Source organism: Tauraco erythrolophus, chromosome 5 (assembly GCF_009769465.1).
Source record: "Tauraco erythrolophus isolate bTauEry1 chromosome 5, bTauEry1.pri, whole genome shotgun sequence".
NCBI lineage: Eukaryota > Metazoa > Chordata > Aves > Musophagiformes > Musophagidae > Tauraco > Tauraco erythrolophus.
Window position 1 is genome coordinate 82,006,015 of NC_141469.1, and position 27,415 is coordinate 82,033,429.

Consider the following 27,415-nt stretch of genomic DNA (forward strand, 5'->3'; position numbering starts at 1 on the left):
TGGGAACCAGCTGCCTTTTTCTCCCAGTCCCAGCTTGTAAACAAGCACCTCGCATGACGCCGCTCACCACTACCTACAGCGCTGTTTGAACAACTCGGTATGGATCTGAACCACACAAAACCATACGTGACCAGAACTAACTATTACTCATCCATCACCTTAAAAAGGGCCTTGAAATATTCTCTGGATTGTAATGTAGACACTATTTACAAAAATGTAATTACCTCCATTGTTTTTCTTTTGGTTTAGAGCCTAAACAGGCAATACAGAAGAAATATTTAACGTTTCCAGAAAGGACCTGTTTTAAATAAAACAGGCTCAAGGTTGCAGAATATGCTGCCAAGGGTTAGTTGTGATGGAGCCTGCAATAAATTACGGAGAATATAACCTGAATAACCACACGAGTTTTAAATAGCGACCACTTCTGTGGCCAGTTGGCAGGTGTCTGCACTGAGCGCGCTCTACAGCCACACGCCACGCGTGCCAAACCAACACTGATTTTGCAGCCGTCTCCACGCGTGACTCGGCAGCGTGAGAGCGCCCGGCTGAGCGAATCCTTTGCGTGCCGGGCGGGAAGGAAGCGTCTGGGTGCACGTACACACGCCCGCGGTGAGTAACGGGGACGTTCGGAACCCTCCTCTTGGGAGTGACGCCTTCCCCTGGGCAAAGAGGCAGTTCCTGCCGATGGAGCAGAAGTATCGGAGGTGCAGCTAGGACTCGAGGGCGGCACTACGCTGCTCCAGTTGCTTCCGTATTTGTGACTGGAACAGAAAGAATCCGTTATTTGTCTGCATGCACGTGGATGTGGGTGAGAACGACCAACTTAAGTGCTGGTATTTTTAAGGAAGTAACACTTTCAAGCTTTTACATTGGTCTTCTCATTGCTTCTTTCATGACCTCCATATTGTTTACCATCTACACAACGACATCCTTAAAGACAGAGTAATTTCCTCTTCCTAATGAGCATGTGTTAAAAGTGCATCCCCAAAAATGCTAAAGCGGGTTTGCAGGCACGTACATTGTGCAAAACCTCCGTATTCCAGTCTAGTCCGCCTGGAAGCCAGAACAAGTTTCTTGCAGACACTGAGAACTGCAGCACTTGGGTGCTACAATACTGGGAGGGGTATGACGGCAGTACCACGGGTACTGCTGCCTGGGGCATACTGCCACGTAATGCTGCACAGCATCTTACCAGTTTCCATCGCAGTATCTTAATCCACTCGTCAGCTTCTATTCCAGTTTTCGCGCACAGGTAGTACGTCCTTAGTGGGAACACTAAACTGTAAGTAAACAATTAAAAGAGCAATGAAACTAGTTAAGGGTTTGGAGAACTTGTCCTATGAGGAGCGGCTGAGGGAGCTGGGACTGGTCAGTCTGGAGAAGAGGAGGCTCAGGGGGGACCTTATCGCTCTCTACAATTACCTGAAAGGAAGTTGTAGGGAGATGGGGGTCGGTATCTTCTCCCACGTTATGAATGACAGGACGAGAGGGAATGGCCTCAAGTTGCGCCAGGGGAAATTTAGGTTGGATATCAGGAAAAATTTCTTTACAGAGAGGGTTGTGAAGTATTGGAACAGGCTGCCCAGGGAGGTGGTGGAGTCCCCATCCCTGGAGGTGTTTAGAAACCGTGTGGATTTGGTGTTGAGGAACATGGTTTAGGGACACTGACAGTGCAGGGTGAACGGTTGGACTCGATGATCTTGAGGGTCTCTTCCAGCCAGGTGATTCTATGATTCTATGAAAACTTTCTTAAATTGCTAGAACAACTGGTAGTTCTTCCTAAACCAAACCCACTGGGCCTGCACCACCAGTTGTTCAGACAGAGCAGGGCAGGGAGGCCCTGCTTGAGTTCTGCCACCAGGTTCACAGCCAAGAACAGCTTACAGTCATTTACAGCTTGAGGACACGCTGCCCCTGGCCCATGTGGACAAAAGAGCTGCATTTGGGCACAGAAGTGGTTTCTGCGTGACCGTAGCAATATTCAAACTGGGAACTGGACTGCACCTAAATTCCATGGGTCTAGGTGGTGATTATACACACTCAGAGAATTAGGAAAATAAATGCCCACTACACATTGGCCAACACCCTTCCTCGCCAAGAAAAGACCCTTTTGCCAGCAGTGATTTGGCAAAACCGTGCACAACTGACAGAGGCTGGTTGACAGAAACAGCCTTGTGAGTCAGAGGAAGATGGGGGTCGCAATGGGCAAGGGAGCTTTCAGGAGCACCCAGTGGTTACATTTCAAACTTCTCTGGCTATTTTGATCTTTCCAGCAAGGTGGAGAAAGCACAGCAACTTACCAGAAACAATTGACTCTTTCCTGGGAATAGTCAAATTGCACAGCTGAGCATTCAGTTAAGTCAAGTGCCCGAATCGGTTCCGTCGCCTTGAAAATAAAATGGTTTTAAAATGGGATCACATGAAAACAGAAGGTAAGGGAGCTCAGCTCATCTTCAATGCACCTAGACCTTTACAGGCACACTAGGTTTTTCCAGGCATAGGTGCTCCAATAGCTGTAACACCATAAACCCAAACTAGCAAACAAAACATCAGTGCTAACACGAGATGAATTGAGCTAAATACAAAAAACAAACGAAAAAAAAGGACAGTCAGTTCAGATGTAGACAAACAACAGAGATCTACTGCAGGAAAGCGTGAGCTAGAAGCAGACTGCTGAGGGTTTGGTTGATGCATCACAACGTAACTGACACAGCAGCAAATCTGGTATCGTTTCCAGGTAAGGCTTACAGAGACAAGGGGATGGTTAGAGGTCTTACCACACCTAGCCAGCTGTTGGAGATTTAATTAATCCCTGAGTGCTTTAAAAGGACAAAGCTGGGTAGGGAGAAATGCACAAGCAGAGATAAAGCAGTCCTTGTAGCAGGAGTGATGGGTCTGGCTGTAGGACCAGTGTGTGCACACCTAACTTTCTTGGGATGTAGACTGTCTCTGTATGACTACAATGCATCTCCATTTCCCTTTAGATTTTTTTTTTTTCTCCCTAGAGTGTAAGAGTCCTTCTTTGACTTGTTTCTCTCAGCTGCATGCTGTTAGGCACCATGGAAGAGGCAGCTGAAGGAGAAGGACAGCTTGCTCTCTGCCCAAGCACCCTTACCTGTTCCCATGGTCCTTCATCAGGTGTCTGGTATTTTCTCGCTTTTCTTTATGTTTTCTTCTGGCTCAGTGGCTGTTAGTTATACACTACACTAGAATAAAGCTCGTGCTGAGGTGTGCTAGCAAATGCCAACCCAGGGCCAGCAGCAAGCTGCTTGCCTGCAGGTATCTGCAACCCCATGGCACCAATGGGAGTACCAGGAGACACTGGAGCTGCTGCTCTGGAGGAGGCCGTGTCCCTGACAAAGACACCTTCTTGCCTGGTAAGTCACAAATGCTGCTCAAATGTTCGGAGTGCTGCCCTTTGAACTGTTATCCTGGAAACTTGGATTAAGTTGGCTAGAACCGAAATGAAAACTGATAGAAGGTCCTGTAAATGTGGTGGTGTTTATAAATGCTAATGTTTGGGGACAGAGGGCAGTTAGTTGTGCTGTTAAAATCCATTAGATGCCTGGAACAGGGCTTGGCAGAGGTATGCAGCCTGACTGCTTTTATGAAGGAACCTGAACTGGGAAGTATTGCAAGGGTGGAGAAACTCTAGAGGTACTTCTTATTTTTACTCAGTTTAAGATAGAAGTGGAACAGCAACTGTAAGGACATGCTGTTTCCCCCAGGTTAAATCTATGTCAGAGTGTCAGGAAGGAAGACGTTTTCCCATTAATGGTTTTATATGTCTGCTGTGTGACCGCTTGAAATAAAAAGGATGGAATCAAGGGGTGCAAAATATACTACTAGTATTTGCAGAAATATTTTAATAGCACCGCTGTCTGTTAGGTTGTGTGCCAAAGCTACTGATAAAAGCTGTGTTGTGCTGGTAGCTTAAAATCCACTGAACAAAGCAACCAAAAATGCACTGTAAACAACAACTCTCTCAAGTATGTAAGACTGACAGAGCACAGTAAATGTTTTCCAGCTATAAAACTTACTTTCTCTTGTTGAAGTCACCAGCGAAACTGACTTTATTTGCAAGATTCAACCCCTCTGACAGTATGGGAAACTTTTGCTCGAGAAGCTGTGATATAGATGCGAGAAGCCAGAGATACAAGGAGGCTGCAGCTGCCTCTGTAGAGGTTTAAAGAGTTGAGCTGGTGTTTGCTACTTACTGTCTGGTCTTTGAAATACTTAAGTTCATTCCTGTGCAGTGTAAACCACCTTGTCTTCCAATTCTGAAAGATCAAGAATGGATGGTGATTGTCTCGTGAGAATTTAGTGTCACGCTTCTTAGGAAAGAAAAACCTTTAGAGCCGTTGACTTGCTCTGGTTTACAGTTGTGCTTTGTTGTTGCTCAAAATACAAAATTGTTCCTCTCTGCAGGGGAATGCAGGTGGAGCTATTTCAGCTCTGCATCTTCTGTGAGTGATTGCAGAGTTGAAGCAAGGAGTGAGAGTTTTCCTTACCTTGACTATTTTGCCTTGTTTTGTCAAATATCCTTCTTTTGTACCAAGCTGTGAAGGAAAAAGGAAAGGGATCGGGGTTAGAGACTGAGCTCTGCTTCTATTTCCCACATCCCCCTCTCTGCCTACACCCATAAGATGGAAGAGCACCCTGTTCTTGGGGAAACTTCCTGTGGCCACTTGCCTTGTCCTCGCTCCTGGGCTCCCCTCACACGACTGGCTTCACCACTAGGGTAAACAGGGACCTGCGCTAGCGCCGAAGGCAATCCCTTAGACCATGCCTCCCTCAGCAAGCTTCTGGCCTGTATCTTCTCAACCAAATGCAGCAAAATACTTGCAGTTACAGTTTATTTAGTAAAGTTAGTTGGTTGTCTCAGTGCATGTTGTACCAGAAGCACCTGGGGTTCACCAGACAGTGGAATGATCCACAGAAATTGCTCTTGGAATGTAAGGGTAAGGGGGAAATGTTGGTTTACTCAGGCATTCTCTTCTCTCCAATAGCCATATGCTCAAGAGGAAAAACATTCCATGTGCTTATTGAGAAATTCTTTTTGAACTGTTTCACTGTCACCATGAGCGACATGGTTGAGGATATGGTTTAATGGGGATTAGGGATGGTTGGACTCGATGATCTCTAAGGTCTTTTCCAACCTAGAAATCTATGAAATCTATGACACTGCGACCTTATGACTTCTCAGATACTGAAACTCTGTGTAGAGACCTAATTGTGAGACTGCTGGCCTCTGAGAAACAAATTCTTGCCACATTAATTACTACTTGCTCTTGAAAAAATACTGCCTTTTTATTGTTTGTATGTGGAAGTCAAGGTCCTCTGGAGGTTAAAGTGGAACTCTGCCATGAAGGGTTGGTTGTGAGAGACATCACAAGTAGTTCTTGTATCAACTTTGTTAACCCGTATTAATGTAACTCTTCCTCTTTTTCTCTAAAAATATAGTATGTAATTAAAAATTTTCCTCTCTATTCTGAGCAATACTGTTCTGGACAACCCACCTGTCTCGGTTTTAACATGACACAGCCTTCTACTGGGCTCAAAATTACTAGGGCTGAAGGAGTGGAGGCTCTTCTCTGTCATACTGCTCTACTTAGGGTGTAAGTGTGTGTCAGAATACAGCAAGCCATCTTCCCACTTTAAGGTGATTCTCAAGTAATAAAGTCCAAATAGGAAAATGCAAAAAAAAATCCTTTTGAGTAATGTACCTATTGGGATATAGGTACTCCTATTAACTTGGTTGTACCATGCTTCAGTTGGTGTTTCCTTTTCCAAATGCATCCCCGCCTGTCTTGCACATCTTTGAATATTTTTTTTCAAAAGGTCGCTTTTTAACTGACCCAGAAATTCAGATGCTCTTTCCTTTCTTCCTTCCTTCTAGTTAGGAAGGAGGCTGTGATTTGCTAACTGGGCAAAATAATTTTATCAAACCAAGACTACAAAACCAATAATAGGTAATGAGTTTGTCTGTCAGGACTGCTATGTGCTTCCTGTCCACTAATCTTCGTATTGGATGAGAGAGTCAAAACGTGGTAAATCCTGTAGGTTTTACTTGGTTTTGCTATTCAGTGTATTCCTCTCCTCACCGGTGGGAGTGGGGAAGAGAGGGAGACACTTCCCACTGACTGTAAAGGGTGTTTGGCAAAACAAGGGCTTACTGTGCCACCTGACACATGCAGTGTTTCACACAGCCTGATGAGTGTTGTCAGAAAGATGTGAGAAGTGTTGTGCTTGTTTTTTGTGGTGTGTTTGTGGTTTTTTTTTTAAATTCCTGACAATGTTACTGCTAAGATGGCATTCTAAAAGGAAGATAACAGGAGAATGAAAACTTTGTGTATATTCTTTGTTTGGATGGTCAGATTCACCTAGGTTAGCTGCAGACAATGTTTTCCCAGTGACAGCACTGGAGGTCTCAGTGACAACAACTGGGAAAGGCTTTATTTGTCATGGGACTGTACCTCGCAAGCCTGTGTTTATTTTGCCTTGGTTGACAAAGACTCCCTGTATTTACGAACCCATAAAGGGATGAATTACCGGTGGTGTTCCACAGCTTACTCCAACAGTCATACCAAACTCAGGTCAGGAGAAGCACCCCTTGCAGTAGGACACAACTTACTGAGGGAGCATTTGGAACAAGATCACTCTCTGTCCTTCCTGTCTGCATCGCCGTGTGAACTCGGACAGACTCGTAAATGGAAGGTTCTTCCACTTTCCGTGGGTAGGGATGCTTCAATACAATTAAGGTCCCTGCAGAGAAAAAGAGCAGGAGTAAGTCACCTGGCAAGACAGTCTTAGAAAATAACTGGCAGTAGCTGCCTGTTTGTAGAACAATTATCTTTAGCTCTTATATCTTTTTAGCTTTAGGAAAAGGTAATAACCTCCCCAAGATCTCTGTGACACTCCCTGTAAGGGTTTTTCCTTGGAAGGGGGCAGGACTCAGGCCACATCCATGTCAGAGAACAACCAGATGCTATAAATGACTCTCCCACACTGATACAACTAGACAAATATTTCTAACATGCATCATCTGAATAGTTTAGACTTTGTGAAGGGTATTTTCTACAAAACTCACCCATGCAAACTACTGAGGGACACTTGCTGTTGGATTCATTTGCCCAGTCTCACTTCCTTGGCTCTATTGTGTTGCTCAGAGTCCTCAATGCCTTGGGCACTTGGACCTCGCCTAATTCCGTTCCTTCATTCCTGTACAGTGGGAGTCAATTTGTTCTTACATCTCTGAAAACAAGAGTGAAAACCCTCTTCGATTCTTCTAAGCAGTAGGTAATTAAACCCCTTCTGCAATGCATGGTGAGCAGCGAAAAATCAAGACAGCAACAGAACAGGACCATCAGACAGCCCTTGAAGGCAAGTGTCTCCTGATCTGCTTGAACCTCCTTTCCAGTCAGGGAGTAACTACGTAATACAGAACAAACTGAAACACAGATTTCACAGTTACAGCTGAAATGATGACCTACACCTGGCCTATGCTTCCACTGCGTTCATGAAGATGTGACTACAGACATTATCACACCTGCTTTATGCAACTGTGAAAACTGTAAATATATAGTACCTTTTTTACAACCTTTACGCTTCTTAGTGCTTGCAAGGAAACACCTGACATGTGAAATTCGCTTCCTGCACGGAAGACTGGCTGGGTGGGTAGGCAGGATGCTAGGCTAGATACGAGGGCTGTAACAGTCATCCTGGTTTTGCCAGGAACCCACTGCTTGCTGCATAAATCACTTTATCTGTCAGACCTTTGGGTACAGACTTCCCAACAGTAAGCCCACGTTACCATTGCCTTTAACTGTTTTATCACAGCTCTTTCCAGTTAGTAACGTTCTTATCATAGCCATTCTTTGTTCTCTAAATAAGGTCATGTTTATTGCACATTCTCTGCAAAAAAGTGCATTCTCACTAGTGAATTTATTACATTATTCGCTACGCCATCTAATCCCATTCTTTAATAATATCACAGCACACCAAATTCTACTCCATTTGCATTTTATGCTGGTATTGCCAGCTCTTAAAGAAGAGGGATGCTAGAATTAGTAAGAACTTCCGACTTGAAACCTACAGATGATGGAGTAATTTAAAAGTGAAATACAGTTTAAATTGTATTTTGTAATGGGAAGGGCTACTGAAGGAAGTGGAAAAATTGTATTTGAAGTAATCAACTGAAATCTGCACACAGGTGTGTATGCAAATGTGATCTATTAAACTTGCTACAGGTGAAAAGTCAAAATCAGTTCAATTCTCTCTGGCCTTGCAGAAAAGAAAATGCTTTATGATCTAAAATGAAACTGAGAACATCCCCATCACCAGTGTACAGAAACTATCTGTACACCATGGATAAAGAGCCCTCTTGCGGAACTGGGAGGACTAATTTAACATTTCATACAAGACTTGCTTTCTACTAAGTTCTCAATGTGTTTTCTCCACAAAAGATACTTGCACAGAATCATCTGGTAACTGTACAAAAGAACTAGTAAAAGCTGCACTGTAGCAATATTCTTCTTTCATGTTTGCGTGTGATATCTATTTCTAAGGAAAAGTGAAAATTAGTTTTGTTGGAAACGTTAGCTTCAAGTGGCTTTGGCTTTTTTGAGCTGGGTAATGACTTGAAGCTTTTATATGTTTTCAAAATAATTTAGGTAAAAACTGATAAATGAAACAAACAGGTAAGAATAACATGTTGACCTTGTCATTTTGAATAAAGATAGAAATATAGAAAAATTATAGTGTATTGCTTTAACCTTGTTACTGAATAGATTCAGCCTGCCTGTTCTAGAAACGAACTCACAGAACACAGCAGCTCCAATTCCCTTTTAACTACCTGTAGTTCAGAAGGAAGTGTACACATTACACGGCACAAAACCAGATGTGAGTCCACATAACAATTTGAAGTGACAAATGAAGCTGTAGGAAGACAAGGTTTGTTGGGCTTGAAGCACAGACCCGCAGCTGTCCCAGCACAGAAGAACCACTGTGCTCCACAGAGCAGTTTGCAGGGGCACAGGCCTGTGTGTTCAAATACTGATCAAAGAGTCTGGTGTGCCTCTTCAGACACAAAACTAGCTCCAGTGAGGCAACACTTAAATGGAAGACAGTGGAAACCATTGCATATTCTATCTTGTGGCTCTCTGTCTTAAAAAAGCTTATAAGCAAGGAGGAGATGAAAAATACTATCATGCTATCTTGCTTTAGTCTCTCATTCCTGATCTCAGTGTTTCTATAGAAGATTGTTTGTAAGAATAACAAGGAATAAGAAACTGGTCCAACTACTTTCTACGAATGCCTGAGCCAAAGGTCACTTGCTGCTTGTCAGTGGAAGGAAGTGTGGCCTAAGAAATCAGACTCTCTTGCTGGCCTTCCTGCCAGCCCGCTGTGTGATCCTGTGGGTGGGCCAGTCGTTCTCCCACACTGACACTTGGCTTGGAGTGGGGTCTGATGAGTCCCTACCCCCTTTTTGGTACAAATCAGTTACCACCCAGGAGACCTTTGACACCTGTATCTGAAGGAACATTGCCTGAGTGCTGTCTCTTCCTCTCTGCTCCTATCCATGGCAGGGTAAAATGGAAGGTTTCTTAAGGTGATGTTCAAATGGCTTTTCTTATTCTGTAGCACATTCAACTCGAAAAGGTTTCACAGAGCCCAGAGAACTGATTAGGGAGCTTTAAGGTGACAAGTCCTGTCCACAGAGATCACATAGCACCAATGCCTTTGATTACTAATGTCTGTAACACATGCAGTGAAGGAATGGGGAAACTCGAGTTTTATATGTCAGCTGAAATCTTTACAGTGTTAGGCCTGTGGGTACATGTCTGATTTCACAGGAAAAAACAGCTTACTGGCACGAAAGGTCCATGTAGGAACTGCGTTTGAAACACTTAAAAAGCAACTTAAAAAGAGAATGCTTTGAAAGAGACAAGTGCCATATCAAGTGTGCCACTGCGTTTTCTTGGGGGAGGGTGGGGGTGTCGTGGTTTAGGCTGCTCCAGCAACTAAACTGCACACAGCTGTTTGCCCACCCTCCCCTACTCCCAGGGATGAGGAAGGGAATTAAAGGGGAAAAGGGAAAGAGACCTGTGGGTTGAGATAAGAACAACTACTGCTACTAATATATGAATATAAACATATATGTACAATGACAAATATATAGAAATGAGTGATGCACGGTGTAATTGCTCACCATCCCTTGCCCGAGGCCCATCTCGTCCCAAACTAACGATCCCAAAACAGATAAGTCCTGACACCACAATCCTGGATGAGCGAGAGGCCCGAAAACAGAGCAAGACAGAGAGTGCACTCTGAGAGTCCAGCAGTGAGAGTCCCAGAAGAGCCAAGGCCCTTCTTTCCAGCTGTCCTTCACTTTTATACTGGGCATGATGCTGCATGGTATGGAATACTAATTGGGCAGTTTGGCCTCAATCCTAAGTACAAATCATAAGGAGAGTTGTGGACCCTCTGTCCCGGCCATGCTCCCCGTTATCCTGTTGTGCTCCTGCACACTGGCAAGAACACGGCAGCTGAAAAGTCCTTGAGGTCTCAGTGCCAACTACAAACATCAGTGTGCTGTCAACATTCTTCTCAGAGCAAGTCTCAGACTAAAACCAAAAACGGAGCTCTTCTGGCTGCTGAAAAGAAGAGCTGACTCTGTCCCAGCTGAAGCCAGGACAGGGAGGCTGCAAGGCAACCCTTGAATTTAATGCTGGTGTTACAGGAGCACTGGTGTGTACTGAGTGTGTGACATATTACAGTTATTGCATGTGCCAACAACTGTTTAACTGGTCACCTGCATGTTCAATAACTCTTGAGTTATTTGCACACACTTTCTACACAGGACACTGAAGTTTTTGGCACTAACTTGGACTGACACATCTTCAACTCTTAAATTTGAAGCTAAACATAAAACTGGCATTATCATGGTAATATGCATCTGGTTCTCCAGCGATTCTGGTCTAGTGGTGTCCAGCTCAGTCGCAGGAATCAAGTTTAATCTTTTGACTCTTAATTCAGGCAGCATGCTGGCTGCTCAAGGAGCCTGTGCTTTTCTCTTCCTTGTTCTTAAAACCAAGACAAATTACTGTGATGGCAGATGACATCAGCAGGCTGACACACTGTAGATAGAAAGCAAGAGGTAATACAGGGCACATTCCTTACAGGAAAGAGGAACATATCACTGTAGACTTCTTCCTTGGATTAAGAATAGTGGAGCTAAACAATTTCAAGTCCCTTTTCTGTTTTTTCTTATTGGGGGATTTCAACTTCCTAGGCGAACACGTGTTTCCTCATTAAACACCCTGCTTTGGTTTTGCCCTTTTTGAGAAGGTTCTGCTCCTCCCAGTATACGTGTATTTTGAAATGCTTCCTCCTCCCTCCGAGAAATCAAAAGGAGCTCATGCCCCTGGTTAGCAAAAGCCCAGCAAGCTTACACGTAGTTTGTTTCTAGAGTACTTGAAAGAGTTTTTGAAGAGGAACATCTCAGGTACTTGAGGTTAACACAAACGTGAATTTCTGAAGAGGAACACTTCAGCAGTAGATGTACGTGATAACACATTGGAGGCAGCTTTTACTCAGGTCTGTGTGAAGCACGACTACAAACATGTTCATACAAACATATGGCTCTCCTTACCTGTTTCGCTTCCAATTAAAGGCTGATTTGCAAAATGCAAGACTAATTCCTTCAAGCTAGAAAATTCATTGAATCCAAATTTGAATGAAGTTCCTGTATGTTCAATGTGGAAGTGTTTCACAGAATCTTTTCCCCTAAAATAAAACAGGAAAACTTGTCAAGGCATAAATGCCAAAGGCATTTGGCAGGTACAGTCCTTAAGTAGCAGCATCTGCTCCAGGATATCTGGCCCAGATCACAGGCTGAAAATCCCTGTCCTAGCAGTAACACTACTGCCATTACTGCCTCTCGCTAATACTCAATGCATTCGAGACTCGGATTTATTAAGAAAAATCTAATTGCCGCTTTACAGATGTGAAATGATGCCAGCCTAGAAAGGCCAAGTTAAATTAACTCTTGCAGCAGCCAGTAAAACAACTTACAAAGAAGGTTTCCAGCCTTCTGCCTAAGCAGTACAATATGCCTTCACATACTAGGCTTTACTCTTGATACCTGTACTACTCCGTGTATGTCTTACTTTTCAGGTAACATCCCAATCTCATTAAAAATGCCTTCCGTTTCTCTTTCAAAATGGGCTGCCTCCTTTTTGCACCCAAACAGGGATTTAATAACCTAACTTTGGATACCTAAGGCTTTAGAATTTGTCAGCTTTGTCTCTGTACTCAGGCGAACAGTTCCTCTGTGGTGGGCACTGTCAAACACGGACCAGGGTCCTTTTCCTGCCAGGGAAATGACAGCACTTGTTTATGAAAGCTGATGGTGTTTAGAGACGCGTGCAAGGCCTCGCTTCCTGGATGGGCAACTGTTTTGACTTCAGAAGTCAGTGAAGCACTTAGTGCAAGTATCTCTCCTGTGAAAAAGTTACTTCTGTTAATGTTCCTAGCATCCCAAATAGTCCAGAGAAAACTTTGTCTTGTATAGTCAGCTCAGAATGTATGCAAACCAAGTGCAGATGCCCTGCACACCAAACAGCTGCTGTGACTCTGCTGTAACTACAGGATTTTCATCTTTTCATTTAATTTCACGAGAAATACAATGTTGAAATTGGAGCAATGTCTACTCTACTTCCTAGTTCCTTTTTGAAGTTGGCTAATTTAGCTGGGAGAGGCTATTTCAGGCAATATGTGATCTCTGTTGCTGCTGCCTTCTTGCAACTGTCAATAAAAACCTCAAGGGACGTCTCAGAGCATTGTTTCCTTTTAAAACAAACTATAATAATGACTGAAGTTCCTTGTGAGGCAGAAAGTAAAGTAAAAGCTATAAAAAGAAAATGACAGGTAAAATTGATAAAATTATCCTTTAGACAAAAATGTATCAGAACAAAATTGAATTACTTATTCTAAAACGAAGTTTTAATATTAGTAAAAAAAAAAATGGAAATGAAAACTTAAACGAACAGCAGAAAATTACCAAAATATTTTGAAATCAAATTCAGTATTTCAAGGGAGTACTACCACCAAAAATCTAATGTAACAGAATAAAATATCAAACTCCAGTTTGGGATATTCAGTCCAACGTAATGCAGTGACTCTTGTTCCTACATGGAGAGCCAAACAAAAGATTGGAATTGGCCTGAGGTAGACTTTTCTAGGTCTTCTGAGGCTGTAATTTATTAAAGCAACAAATTTATTTTCATTAACTAACACTTTAGCTTTTGTTCCCTATTAAAAGAACAACTATTTACATTTTATTTTATCACAGTAAGTTGTTTCCTGAGCGCCCTTTACAACTAGCTTCAAGAAACACATTTTTTTAAATTGTCTAAGGTAGATTATGCCAAAAAATGTTAACCAGCAAGACAAGGATTCGTGTAAAACTATTTTTATTTATTTTTTTTAAGGAAAGCTATTACTTATAAATGCTACTATTCTATTTCCCAAGCCTTGCACTCAAATCAGCCATTGCTACCCTAAATAGCCAATTTGTAACATCACCTTTGGATCTGTCAGGCCCCCCCTCAAGCTCCTTGTATAAGTGGCTCTCCATAGTGGCAGTAAGTCCAGCAGTGTATGGATAGGCACACTTGCTCCTGGGTCTTCTCTCAGAGATGAGTGAAGCGACTCGTATTTGCCTTTTATACCTCTGGGGAAGAGGGTATGTGTAAATTGCACTCAGTTTCCAAGTGAGCTTCCAAATTTTAACAGCTCCTGACACCAAACACACACAAAGTCACCATTTCAAGGGCATACGCTGTGTTCCTGTCTATTAAAGTTGTGAATAACTTGCATCATTTTATTGAGCAAAGTGACTTTAGCTTAAAAAGTCACCGCGATTCAGCTGAGCTGTGGTCACTAATTGTTCAGAGGTTCAGTTTGAGGCAGAAATGAGTTTGAATGGACCAGCTGAAACTTTCATTGAAGAGTCTTAACATACCTCACAGTTGACAAAGGCTCAGAATGTATTTAGGGTTGGCTACCTCCATTCAGCTGACACACAGCAACTACCTTGTGTGTCGAATGCAAACATCTTTCGTATCACCTCTCTGGAATAGTGTGGCTTTTCTGCTTCTTGGGAGGTTCCTTAAATGTGATTCAGTAGTGACGTAAATACTCAGGCCTATAAGCTACCTGTGCTCTGTAACGTCTGTGTCCTGAACTGATGTAAATTGCTGTAATTCCGATGACTCCAAGGGCCTGGTGTCTGTCACTTGAGAAATACTGTTCAAACCAGTCACTCATTACTGGCTAAAACTGAGTCTTAGCCCAGAACAGAGGAGTAAAACCATCCAGGAAAACAATGGATCGTCCCTCAGATGATAGTTCCTACACAGTGATCTAGAAACTGGTGAAGTTATCGCCTATTAATCAGTATATTTACTACTACCCTCATCATAAAACTTTCCTACTCCCATCAGCTGTTTCTTAAACTCTTGTAACTGTCATACTGGTTTTTACCACGCAGACTGAATATCTACAGGCAATCCATGGTGATGCTTTTCGCCAGTAAGACTAATTCATAGTTTGGAAAAATGAGAGCCATTTCCAAATCCAATTCAAATTTTTCTTCTAATAAATCATCATTCAGCAGGATTACACCATTAGGAATACATATTAAAATAGTTTGAACCCTGGGAAGAAACCTGCAGGTCATCTGAGTGTGTGAGACACAAAAGCATGGGAGTAAGTGAAGATTTTAAACCTGCTAGCTGTGCAGCATTAGATAAATTCACTTCTGCCCATACCATACCTGACAGAGAGGGAGTACAAATCTTCTCTTTCATTACTCTTCCTCAAGAGATAGCTTCCATCCTGCCCGTTGGAAAGCAGCAGCGCTTCTGCGGCATGTCGAGTAAGGTTATCATGATACCACCTGGGAAGACACAAGGGGTTAAAGCATCATTTGCTCAGCTCTCAACTGACAGCTTCTGCTGCCTGATGGAGCCAAGCTGGAGAAAGAGGAAGGACTGCAACTAACTGCTACAATTCTGAGCTACCATCCTGCTCACAGGCAGGCACAGCTTGCACAGAACTGGGCCCCTTTCAGCAGCCTCCTTTTCACAAGCTCAGAAAATATTTTAAATAATAATACTATATTTTTAAACTACCAAGTTGTGTACAAACAGCTGACAGTTTGCTGAATCTAAAGAACTCTGCAAAGCCTACTTGCCCAGGCGACAAATTACCCAGGTCTGTGCTGATAAGGTGAAAGCAATTTTGGGGGGTACTCAGGATCTGCTGTCTATTTTCAGAATCTCTACTTCCTGACGTATCTACACGCTCTGGTACACTTCCTCTTTTTGGGCAAACAGGCAATACTTAAACTCCTCCCAAACTCTGTATTTCCCGCAACTCAGTTCATCTGCACTGCTAAGATCTGCAATTGAACACATTTGCCTAAACTTCAAATGTTCATCTGAAGCATAGCCTTTCTGGAAGAAGGAACAGAGGATGGGAGAAAGGTTAACTGGCAGAATTTGAAGTGAAAATTTAGCGAGTCTTGCCATTGTTGCCGCTCAGCCATACGTGGTCTGAACAATGCAGGAAAACACCTAAACACCTGCTTCATTTAACTTAAATTAAAACTAAGTCATTATTTTTTTTAATATGAAAAATTCCATGAAGAATCCACAGGGAATTCCACGGGGCAAAAAAATCCTGCCAAGATCATTGTGAAACGCTGTTTACAGCTTCGTTCCCATCCAGAATGATTCACAATAGAAACACCTGATTTCTTTCATAGAATCATAGAATGGTTTGAGTTGGAAGGGACCTCAAAGATCATCTAGTTCCAACCCCCCTGCCATGGGCAAGGAAACCCTCCGCTATACTAGGTTGCCCAAAGCTTCATTCAACCTGGCCTTGAACACTTCCAGAGATGGGGCATCTACAACTTCTCTGGGCAACCTGTGCCAGTGCCTCACCCACCCTCTAAGTGAAAAATTTCTTCCATAGATCTAATTGAAATCTGCCCTCTTCCAGTTTAAATCCATTGCTCCTGGTCCTAACACTACACGCCCTTGTAAAAAGCCCCTCTCCAGCTTTCCTGTAGCCCCTTTAAGTACTGGAGGGCTGCTATAAGATCACCCCGGAGCCTTCTCTTCTCCAGGCTGAAAGGATCTCCTTAGAAACGATCCTGAGACTGAGCACAAAAAAGGGCCACAGCTCTGACAGGCTGGAGTGCCAACCCTGCAAGAGATGCTGCGTGCAGCTATCGGTGACCAGAACCTCTGGTGCAGGAGGAAGGGGTACTGCCCCCAGGGCACAGGTAGGCAGGGAGCAAGCTTCTCCCCTCATCTGTACGCAGCGTGGTGCGGAGTCGCCTTCTCCTCCCTTTAAATCGTGTATGCCTCTAGCACTGGGGTCAAAGCCTACTACTGTCTCAGCCAGGGAAACACAGTTTGACCGAAAGCAGAAGTGTGGTCACAGCACTTTCTGGCACTTGCATCATGGCAGTCTTCAAACCGAAACGAGGTGTAATTGTATACTCTCTCTACTTATCTGTTCAACACAAGTTGCTACTAAACTTGGCATCTCCCATTAAGTTTTAACTCTGTCTTTAGATGGCTGCCTCTTTGAAAGGCCAGCTGGCTGATAAATTGCTTCTTGAGAGACTCCAGACTGTTAACCCTGTGGAAGAAAAGATCCATGTGAAACTCAATACACGCAGGGTATTGCTGCTCTGGCTCTAGAACGTGCTCTGTGGACCATCTACACAGTAGAATAAAATAATGAATATTTAAAGATCAAAGTGTCATCCTCTGAAACACCTGTTAGCCAAAATCTGCTTTGGGATTAACTGCCCAAGTAAGTAACAGGCAAAGGTCAGATGTGTCCTGATGCGATGAGGATCAGATCAGCACGCACGTTTGGCCAGGCGTACAGCTGAGAAGACAACGCTGTGTTTTCCATGGAATTTCACAACACTATTTCTCTCACTTCTGTGAAGAAGAAACAGGCATTTAGAAAATCTGTAAGTGGTCATTTTCATAAAGAGGAGGCTTATTCAGCTTGAGATTGTTCATACCTCATTTCCAAAAAGCCTTTTACTAAGATTTTTAAATAGAAGTCACTTAAGTTTAAGAGAAAAAAAAAAAAGTTGTTTAAATCTACTCTTTCTTTAAACATAACAGGCCAGTGACTAATGAAATTTTACCACTATGCAAAAAAACAAAACAAAAAACCCAAACAATAACAAAACCCCATCCACTTAAGTGGGAAAATAATGTTTTAAAGTGCAGTTTTGAATCTTTGCTGACAAGGCTGCACCACTCTTCTTGCCTAAATATGCTGTCTCAGACAAAAATCCCTCAAATGTTACCGTGTTCCTCTTGCTCAGCTTAAAAAGTAGAAGTGGATGTGAGACACTAACACAGATCTTAGTGCCAAAGTGACCGTGTTGTACATAGCTACTTTTTTTGTTCTCCTCCTGACTCTCACAGATGGTTCAATCATTAACAACTGTCAGGTTACTTGGATATTCCACTGAACTCAAAACTTGCTCCAATTGCATGAACGCAGGTTAAAATTTAAGAATGCTGTGGAAAATTTAGCATTTGCACACAGACCACTGGGAAGGTAAATAAAATCACACCTATACAAATAGTCTGCTTTCCCAAACAAGCCTGCCTGATGATACGAGTAAACAGGACTAAAAAGAAACCCAAAAAAGCCCTGTGGTTAGACGCTACTAGATACTCTGCCCCATCCCTGGAAGTGTTCAAGGCCGGATTGGATGAGGCTTTGGGCAACCTGGTGTAGTGGAGGGTGTCCCTGCCCATGGCAGGGGGGTTGGAACTAGATCATCTTTGAGGTTCCTTTCAACCCTAACCATTCTATGAATTTAAGTATTTGGCAGAGGGGGAATCCTTCTATTGACCCTGTTTAGAAAAAAATCTTTCAGGCAAATCAAGGTGGGAGCCATGGCTCATTCAGCAAGACACTGAAAAGGGCAGTCCCCTTTAGCTTAAGTTTGGTTGACTTCTGAGTGATACCTGGGAGAGGAAACTGTCTATAGCAAACATAATACTATATCCACCTTCTTGCCGCCTTAAAACAAGAAATTATTGAAATCAAAAGGCTTCACACACACTCATCTGTTGGAAGCCCCTAGCTAACCCTTCAAAAAGCTAAACTGCCTTAATTCTTTCATTTTGAACCATGATGCATACCTTGCATATTGAGCTGTTTCCGAAGGTTCTTCCAAAAGTCATCTTTATTTGACCCAACTTATAGAGTCTTGCATCCACTACAAAACAATCCAGAAACACGCCCTGTACTTTGGCACTTGTCAGACTGAAAATCACCAGTAGTGTAGAGATTGCCTGAGGTTCCTGATTCAGATTTCTCTGAAGTAACACAAGGAGAAACAGAAAAGTCCTTCCCTGCCACTTCTGCTGAGTGTCCTTGGCCTCACACGCCCTCCTGTTTCAAATGTATACTTCTGGGAGGTTTTTCTTTTCTAATTATTTAATTTCTCCTATCGAAAAGTCCTGCATGCTCCCCTTTTTAGGTTCCTTATCAATGACGTGACTAGCAACCTCAGTTTCAGAGTTTATAATGGCTGTAATTTATCCATTCTTGTCACTTTAACTTTGCCCTAAATTACATTAAATCTCTTTATCCCATACTTGTAAGCACGTCTGTGTTGTCAGTGTGTGTTGTTGAAGGACAATGCTACTCTTCCAGCTCTTTAGAGCAGAAAAGCCTCCTGGGATCATGAAAGCATGTCTTAAGACGGGCATGCAGCCCTAGTGAAATGACTTTTGTTTCTCTTTGGAAAATAAAGCCTTTTCAGAAATCAACCTACTCTTTAGATCAGGTCGTATCAGTGACAGCACAGGAAGGGCTTTACCGACGTTGCTGTTAAGGAGGAGAAAGAAATTAGAGACATAGTGCCCCAGAGAACCAAAACCCATCAGAGCACAAAGCCTCGCCCTATGATCTGCTCACCCAGTCACCAGTGGGGTTCCTCCATGGGGCAAGCTGGTGGCTGTCACATACCACTGTAGCTACACTAATCACCACGACTCCAGAACAGGACATGCTCATGTTAAAATCCCTATTTCCATTAAGATCTCTGTGTCGTTAATGCAGTGACTAGACCTCCTTACGCAGTGATGATGATCAGGAATATGTTACAGCAGTGTTTGGGGTGGGAAACTCCCTCTTCAGGTGAGAACATCTTCCTCGGAATGTTCATTTGCTCTTCTCTTTAACAAGCCAAGATGTTTCAAAGAAAAATGTTAATGAAACTTCATTTCTACGTCCCCTGCAGATCAGAGAGCCCTTAGGTATGGCACCTGTCATTTCTGATAATGCTGTTGACAAAGAAACCCTATGGATGTTTTGCAAAACGTTTCTGCCCATGTAGATAGGGGCTGGTGAATAAACCTGTAGCTGGCATCAGGTGGATTAACTTTTTAACAATCCTAGAATACACAAGGAACACAAACATTCATCTATGGTTAACTCAAGGATAAACGTCAAGTGATTTGGATCTATGTGCAAATACACAGTACACTCACTCTTCTTCCTGACAAATATGAAACATGGCTAGTGCAGAAGAGAGGACAGCTAGAAGTTGTGACTGCCATTGGTTTTTAGCATCTGGAGCGATAACTCTGAGGCACACCTAGCTCTCAGATAAATGCAGTATGCAGAGGTCAGGCTTCTTTTTCATATCCGTATCAGATTATGTTCTGAGATAGTTACAGCCTGGCTAGTAAGCTGCGTGCGTGTTCGGCTTGCCTTGGTAAAGTCAGGCAATTCAGAGTTCCTTCTCTGAAGCAGGAAGGAGATTCTCGGCATTCAGCTCCCTTCCCAGAAGCTCCCTTCCCTGCCGCAGAAGGTGCAACACTGCTCGTGCTCCTTGGTGGGCGACCAGCCCTGTGGAAAGCACCTCGGCTGCCTAAGCTGCAGGAGCCCAGCAGAAACACAACAGATCTGATCTGCCTTCCATCACTGGAAGGGAACAGAGATCCACATTAGGAGGAGATGGTCCAGATGTGTTCTCAGTAGAACTTGGATGTTATTCAGAGCAGTTATCTACCCTAGTTTGTTTTGGTTTGTATTTTTGTGATGGTAGATATCGGCAGGTTTTGGTCTTTTTTTTTTTTGTATTCAAAAAATACCTTCTACCACCATGAGCTGAATTTTCTTACACTTTGAAACTATGTACTAGCCTCAAAGATGTATGTCCCAAGGAGCGGGACACTGTACTGCGTGATGGAGCGGGCACGAAAGCACTGACTTACCTCCTTTGGCTGGACGCAATGCTGCTCTTGTGCCTGCACTCCAAAAATGACTCGACAAAACAGCCTCACTAGCTCTCTGTTCTCTGCATGCTGGATTTCAGAACAGATCTGTCAAAGTTTGTGTTTTTTTGTTGTTTTGGGTTTTTTTTGCTGTTTAACTTTTTTTTTCTTAATTTCAAACTCTAGAAGCGTTACCTATCACCTGAAAGTTGCGAAGGGCTCTCTGTACTTCACATCAGTAAAAGTGAAGTTTTGACAATTTTTCTAATGGCACACAAGTCGACAGAGCTCTAGAGAACCTACAAAAGGGTGAGAATGCTGAGACAGAAGTTATAGGTGGCATACAACCAGAACTGGTATTTTTTAGACATCCTTTCCAATGTGTCACACTGGAATGCTTAATCACACAGCTATGTAAAGTGCCTTGTTGGAATACAAGGGTGCCATTTCACAGGAAAAATAATTTAAAAATAGAAATATGAGGAACTAACATCAATGTGTCCAACCTTAAAGTTCATGTCTACTAACTGTAGGCTTTCACTAGTTCAACTTCTGCTTTTCACTTCTATTTTCTCACCCCCTTCTCTCAGCTGCCTTTGTTCTGATTTACACTCATTTCTTTTGCCTGCTTTCTACCTGTTATAACTTCGCCCTTGTTTACATTAGAAATTTAGATGAAGGAAAAAAATTCTTACGACCGTTTGCCCTGTCCTGGTCATGTGAGTTCCTCAATTCTCAAATTTTATCACCATCTGATGTAGGCCTGTGGTCCAATTTCTCTTCTCTTACTTACACCAAGCATGAAGTGATCGTTTACTCTTACTAAAAACACCGTCTGTCATGGTACTGTCAAACCTGGAGCAGGAGGAACACAAAAGCTGTGCTGCAAGAGATGACAAAAGAACACTCGAGCTGCCAAAGGAAAAAGGTTACAAAAACTTGTTTCCTTCTGCCCCCTTCCTTTCACCTACGAAAACCAAACAGTGTTGCCTAAGCTACACTATGTTGGGACGGAAGCTGTGTTACCATCCCAGCCTGTAATCACCGGGATGACAAGATATTCCACATTCTCATCTCTTGCGCAAATAAAGTGAACTGCAACATGGAATTCCCCAAACTTGTGTTGCACGTGATCAGCTACAGGAGTTTCACACTGCAGCGTGCAGGCTATCCTGCTGGCAGTAACAGCAATAAATGCAACTGGAAAAAATCCAGAAATACCCAAAGAGACCTTTGAATAATCATAGAATCATGGAATGGTTTGGGTTGGAAGGGACCTCAAAGATCATCTAGTTCCAACCCCCCTGCCACAGGAATAAGCCGAGATGTTTATCTCTCTTTTGACAAACTTCAGCGCTCCCTTTTAAATGTTTTGGTAGATTTAGGGAAGATGTTAATGAACGAGGTAACACATTTTTAACAACATGTTCTGATTTTGATCTGCCTTTTCCTTAGGCATTAGTTCCACCTATAAACACACTGACAATGAAGCTGACAGTAATCTGAATTTTCACTTTGAACTCTTGATTGTTTGACCACTTGAACTCTCCAAATAAATATAAGCCCCCTCAGACAGAATTAAATAGTTTAAAAAATTTTTTTAAAAGGCCAAACCCATCACTCCTGCTTTCTTTTGTTATGATATAAAAGGTGAAAAAGTTCATCTTTACAAATATTGAGACTCTAGAGAAAAACAACCCAATCTGACAGCTGTAGATATGTCTAGATCTTTCACTGACTGTGATTGTCCCTGATGATAACTGGGATTCTTAAACCATATTGCTTGATCTTTTTTTGTGACAGATGGGATACTTCCAGAGTAGGGGTAATGTAAATGTAGGGTTTGTATATATTGCCTTTTTTTTTTTTCTCCCTTCCTCCTGCCTTGCTCTCACCAGCTCTGATGATCTCAGTGTAATTGTAGGAACATTAACCTAGAGCAGCCCAGTAAATACCAGGTCCTTCAAATCTAGCAGAGAGTTAGACAGGTTTTACTCTGTACATCTATCTACATTGCTGTCAGCTTTCCATTTTGATGACCAGTTGACCTAGGAGGTTAACTGTGAGGATATCCTGGCACCTAACCCTCTTTCTCTTACAAGTAAAGAAAAAGCGCATCCCATTTCACGCTTCTTCAAACCTTTAACAACTTTGATTTTTGCACAGTAAAGCAGAAGCTCTAAAATAACCTGCCTCAAATTCGCCCTCAAAGGTATGTGAATGTCAAAGCTGCTCCTCGTTTGAATGACCCTTGTCTCTCGTTGGTCTTTACCATGGCAATGACATATATTCCTCACAGAATCAGGCCTTGGTTGTGCTAGATACTATGTCAGGTGTAAGGGGAAATAAGCACTGTGTGATAGCACCAGAGACTAAATTTAGGATAAAAAAACATTGCGGTGGCTGAGAATTTAATGTTATGGTCTGGAGGGTGACACACCTACTCCTCACAGCTGAAAAAGTATTTACCTTAAGAGATCTTTTAGACTATGCTACCAGAATGTTTGGTGTGTGAAGACTTTTTACCTCTTCAGAAAAAAGAAAAAAAAAAAAGGGGGGGGGCTTTAGTACTGGAAGCCTTTTTTAGCTGAAAAAAAAGGCTTTGTTTAATGATTTGAATGGAGTGTTTGCTTGACATTGTTTACTCACTTTTAATGCATTTAATTCAACACAGTGCCCTAAAGGACATGCTTAGTATTTTGTGGTAGGGTGAGAAGTTTAAGTTTTCCATTGAAGCGGAAATAGAATAGAGACGTAACAGCTTTAACAATGGGTATTTGTAGCCTTCTCATTTACACTCCTTGCCAACCAGCGAGGCTGTTTTATAAGCACAGGTTACTGGCACAAATCAACTCAGGCCATATAGTCGAAATGAATAAAAGTCTGGCAATTGGGAATCACACTTCCCACAGCAGCTGCAACTCTTTTTTTTTTTTTTTTTCCCCTGTAGATACTCTTTTAGGATGAGCATAATCTTACAGATGTAAAGGAAAGGTATATAACGGCCACTCTGGGTACCACTGCAAAGTGACTTGACTTCATTTCATATTCATTAGATGCTTCAGTAACAGGCACTTAATTAACAGGTTCTTCTGAATACAGGAAAATATGAGCAGTATCATAGAATCATAGAATGGCATAGGCTGGAAGGGACCTTAAAGATCATCTAATCCAACCTCCCTGTCACGGGCAGGGACGCCTCTCAACCACATCAGGCTACTCAAGGCTCCGTCCAACCTGGCCTTGAACACCTCCAGGGAGGGGGCATCCACAACCTCTCTGGGCAATTTATTCCAAAGTCTCACCACCCTTGTACTGAAGAATTTCTTCCTAAGATCCAATCTAAATCTGTTCTCCTTCAACTTTAAACCCATTTCCCCTTGTCCTATCAGTGGATACTCTTGTAAAAAGTCCCTCCCCAGCCTTCCTGTAGGTTCCCTTCAGGTATTGGAAGGCAGCTATTAGGTCCTCCCGAAGTCTTCTCTTTTCAAGGCTGAACAATCCCAGCTCCCGCAACCTGTCCTCGTAGCAGAGGTGCTCCAGCCCCTGGATCATCTTTGTGGCCCAGTATGGAGATACTAATTCCAAGTCTCTCTGTTACACTCCAATTTCTCCACTAAATGAATTAATCACAAAAACGCCCCATGATTTGGTCCTTACCCATAAGTACTCAGGAAGCAAAAAAAAAAAAAAGTACTTTTTTCATCTATTCTTTCTGAACGCAGAAGCGACATCAGAACCTTTTTGCTTCACTGGGCTTTCTTCTGCTTTGTCTCCCCTTCCTCGCTGCCACGGATCCTTCCCTCCCCGGCCTCCCAGCGCCCACCCGTGCCGTTCCTCCAGCCCGCGTTTCTTCTCACCCACAGCAACGTTGCCGGGGAAAGAGTAACCCAAGCCTTCCTCATGTACAAACCAAAACCAGCAGACAAAATGGGCGAGTTGTACCGGACAGGGAGCGAGGTCTGTTGCAACATCTGGCCTTCCTTTTCGCTCCTCGGGTTTTGTTTTTGAGCGAGGGTGACATCCTCATAAGGGCTGTGGGCTGTCCATTCTCTCGCTCCCAAAGCCGAAGGAGCCCTGGAAAAGCCTGCTGCCTCCCAGGGCCTGGCAAGGAGCGCCGGCAAGGCGGCTGGGACAGCTCTGAGGAGATGGCCGAGGAAACCTGGGGAGCACAGGCGGCTCCCACAGGCTCCAGGTTTGGTGCTCCCTTCGGACACATGGAAGCAATATGGCACAGCCCGGGCCGCGCAGCAGAGAGGAGGTTTCAACGTCGCAGAGCTGCTCTGAGGGAAGCTGCAGCCCCCTGCCTCCCACTCTCCGCTACGTTTGAAACACCTGCCTGCGCTCCAGTTTTTCTAACTATTATTTATTTCTCTCACACACCGGCGGCACACCAGCACCTTCTACACGGGAGCCCGCCGCCCTCTCAAACCCGCCACAGGGACGCGGCGCGGGGCTTCTCTGAGGGGCTGCACACCCTCCCGACGGCCCCGAGCCCTCTGGCGGGCTCTTTGAAACGAACCCCGGTTTACCTTATTCCTCATTTTATCACCAAATTCAGCACCACGAACCAGCAGCTCCCGCCGGGCGGCCCGGCACCACCCGACGGCCCCCATTTCGCGCGGGGACCCCCGCGCCCCTCAGCCGCCCGCGGGGTCGGCCAGGGGTCGCCATTTCGCGCGGGGACCCCCGCGGCTCCGCCCCGGCCGCCGCTTACCCGAGCGCCTTCAGCTCCTCGTCCAGCGGCGCGGCGGGACGCGGCTGCCGGCGCTGGGTCATGGTCCCGCCGCGGCTCTCAGCCTCTGCCCCGCCGGCGGATGACGGCTGCCCGCGGCCGCCTCCGCCGGCCGCTGAGGAAGTGCCCGGACGGGGCGGCGGCACGGCACCTCCCCGGGCGTGTGCCGTCCCGCCTCGCCGCCGGGGAGTGCCCCGTCGCGGGGAGGCCCGCCCCGGCCCTGGCCCCGGCGGCGAGGAAGCGGCCCGAGCGGGGGGTTTTCCAGGGCCGCTCCGCAGGGGTGGCCGGAGCCCCCGCGGAGGAGCTGGCGGTGCCCGGTGAGCACCGTGCCTCTCCCATGCTGGAAATATTTTGTTTTATTCCCAGAGTAATTCGTACTTGCAGTTACTTTAATCCATACACTCCAGAAGCTCATGTTCTGAAATGTTCGTTTATGTTCGTTTTTCTCTCGTAATGGATTGATGGATGCCCTCACCTCTTCTGAGTGTGCCAAATCCGTGCAGGTTTCTGGATTGAGGAGAAATCCGTATTTCTTCTGTAAGTGTCAGGTGTTCCATACTGTACCCACCCAACTCGGAGAATCCTGCGGAGTTTGTAGCCTGCATCCCTGAGCGCACCTCTCCGTGGCGTGGTACCGTCACGGGGACGGCTGGCCTCGGAAGCTGCCTGCCTCGCTCCGGCGCCCTGGCTAACCGTTTGGATGATGATCGCCATCTCCCTCTCCGTGCAGCCTTTAAAGTCTCTCGGAAACAGTAATGGGAACGTAACGTAAAAGTTTGCTGAGGAGATACTGCCAAACGGAGAATGAAGTTGTATCGGATGGGGACTGAGCTCTGAGGATGAGAAATTTCCGAGTGTTATCTGGTGCCTGTACTTCCAAACGCTTAAACAATCTGCTGCGTACTAGAGGCTACTCGCGTTCCCCAGTACTTTGTGGGCAGTAATTGTTATAGGTCTGGTAAATTCTTTACTAAACTTCTTTGACAAAAAGACAGGACTTTGATGTGAAGAAGAAATAAATGGCAGAATGCTATTTTCCAGTCACACACACTGAAGTTTTCACTAGGTATCCAGTACTAGAAATAAGTTGTTTCCTGAAGAACTGATATTTAAAGAGGCCAGAACAGCTATTATTGTCTCATAAGCAGGTATATGAACAGCATGCTCAGTGTGGGGCTGACAGTCATTTGGAACAGGCTTGTTAAAAGCCTGCTGGTCCTGATGGTCACAAGGAATCAATTTTGGAAGAGGTTTTTCTAGCCTCCCAAATGGGAAAAGCTTCACAGAGTTTCCATATGTTAGATCAGACTGTCCTGCTGTTTGAGCTTCTAATTGTGCTTTCCCCATCTGCAAGGTGCTCTGCTCCTGTACTTGGCTGTTCATGTCAACAGCCAAACATTCAGATATGGATTTCACAGATAAACTGGGGTTTTTTTCCTAATTAGGATTTTTTTAAATTAAATTTATTTATTTTTTTTATTAAATTAAATTTATTAGTAAAAAAAATTTCTTCTTTCTGAGTTTGGCCCTTTTTCTACTGCTTATTGAAAGCTTGTGATCTGATACTGTCTTTGGTAACCTGATCCTGAAATTCACAACCTTTGGTTAAATAGGTGTCTCCACAGTTTTCTTGTATTTGCTGCATAGATTTATTTATTATTGTTCTCTTGTTCCGAAAGCTTCTTTGTTGTCAGCAATGCTGAACCCATTCCAGGTTATCTTGTTGATCTATGTTATTGAAAGATGCAAAAAAGCAGTTATTAAAATTTCTGAGTTACAGAGGAAAAAGCAGAGAAAGAAAAATTAAGTAAATTGCGAACAATGAAGAGCCACAACTAAATTTTAGTGAATCCTAATTACGTCACAAATTGTCTTAAAAGTTCAGCACTGCAGGCTCAAAGGTGGTTTCCAGCCCTTCTGTACCCCATTGTGTTTTGTGCACCAGTGCGTTGTGGTGGGAGAGGGTTCCCATCTGGGAGTTGATGCTTCCTCTTACTCTGCACCTGGGAGTGCAACATTTCCTCTTCATTCAGAGAAAGAAAACAAAAGCAGAAATTGTACTCTCATGCAGCATGAATCAGCCTTCCCTTTAATGAAGTCCGCTTGATTTTGTTTTTTTAACATACGTTAGCCACAGGACAAAAAGGCTACAGGTCTCCCACTCGCGTTTCCCAAAAGCCAACAGGGTTTTGGTCGCTTTCCCAAGCATGAGCATCCTCGTTGCAGGACTTGGTTTCGTGGCCGGTTTGAGCACTGTGCAGAGCAGACCTGTAGATAGCAGCAGTGCTCTAGCGCTTGCTGCTCACCCTGCAATGCTGCTGAGTACCAAGCACCC

The 27,415-nt window shown here is 43.9% G+C and overlaps 1 protein-coding gene across 1 annotated transcript; it reads right to left on the reverse strand.

Annotated features, from left to right (window-relative positions):
- Positions 1-586: 586 nt before the first annotated feature.
- DAPP1 (dual adaptor of phosphotyrosine and 3-phosphoinositides 1) lies at positions 587-25,124 on the reverse strand. Its single transcript, XM_086612097.1, has 9 exons — positions 25,063-25,124; positions 14,840-14,962; positions 11,654-11,787; positions 6,635-6,765; positions 4,512-4,559; positions 4,218-4,280; positions 2,301-2,386; positions 1,193-1,280; positions 587-761 (listed from the first exon to the last, which is right to left on the reverse strand). The coding sequence occupies exons 1-9, from the start codon at positions 25,122-25,124 to the stop codon at positions 711-713; spliced, it is 786 nt and encodes a 261-aa protein (XP_086468223.1). The 3' UTR covers positions 587-710.
- Positions 25,125-27,415: the final 2,291 nt, after the last annotated feature.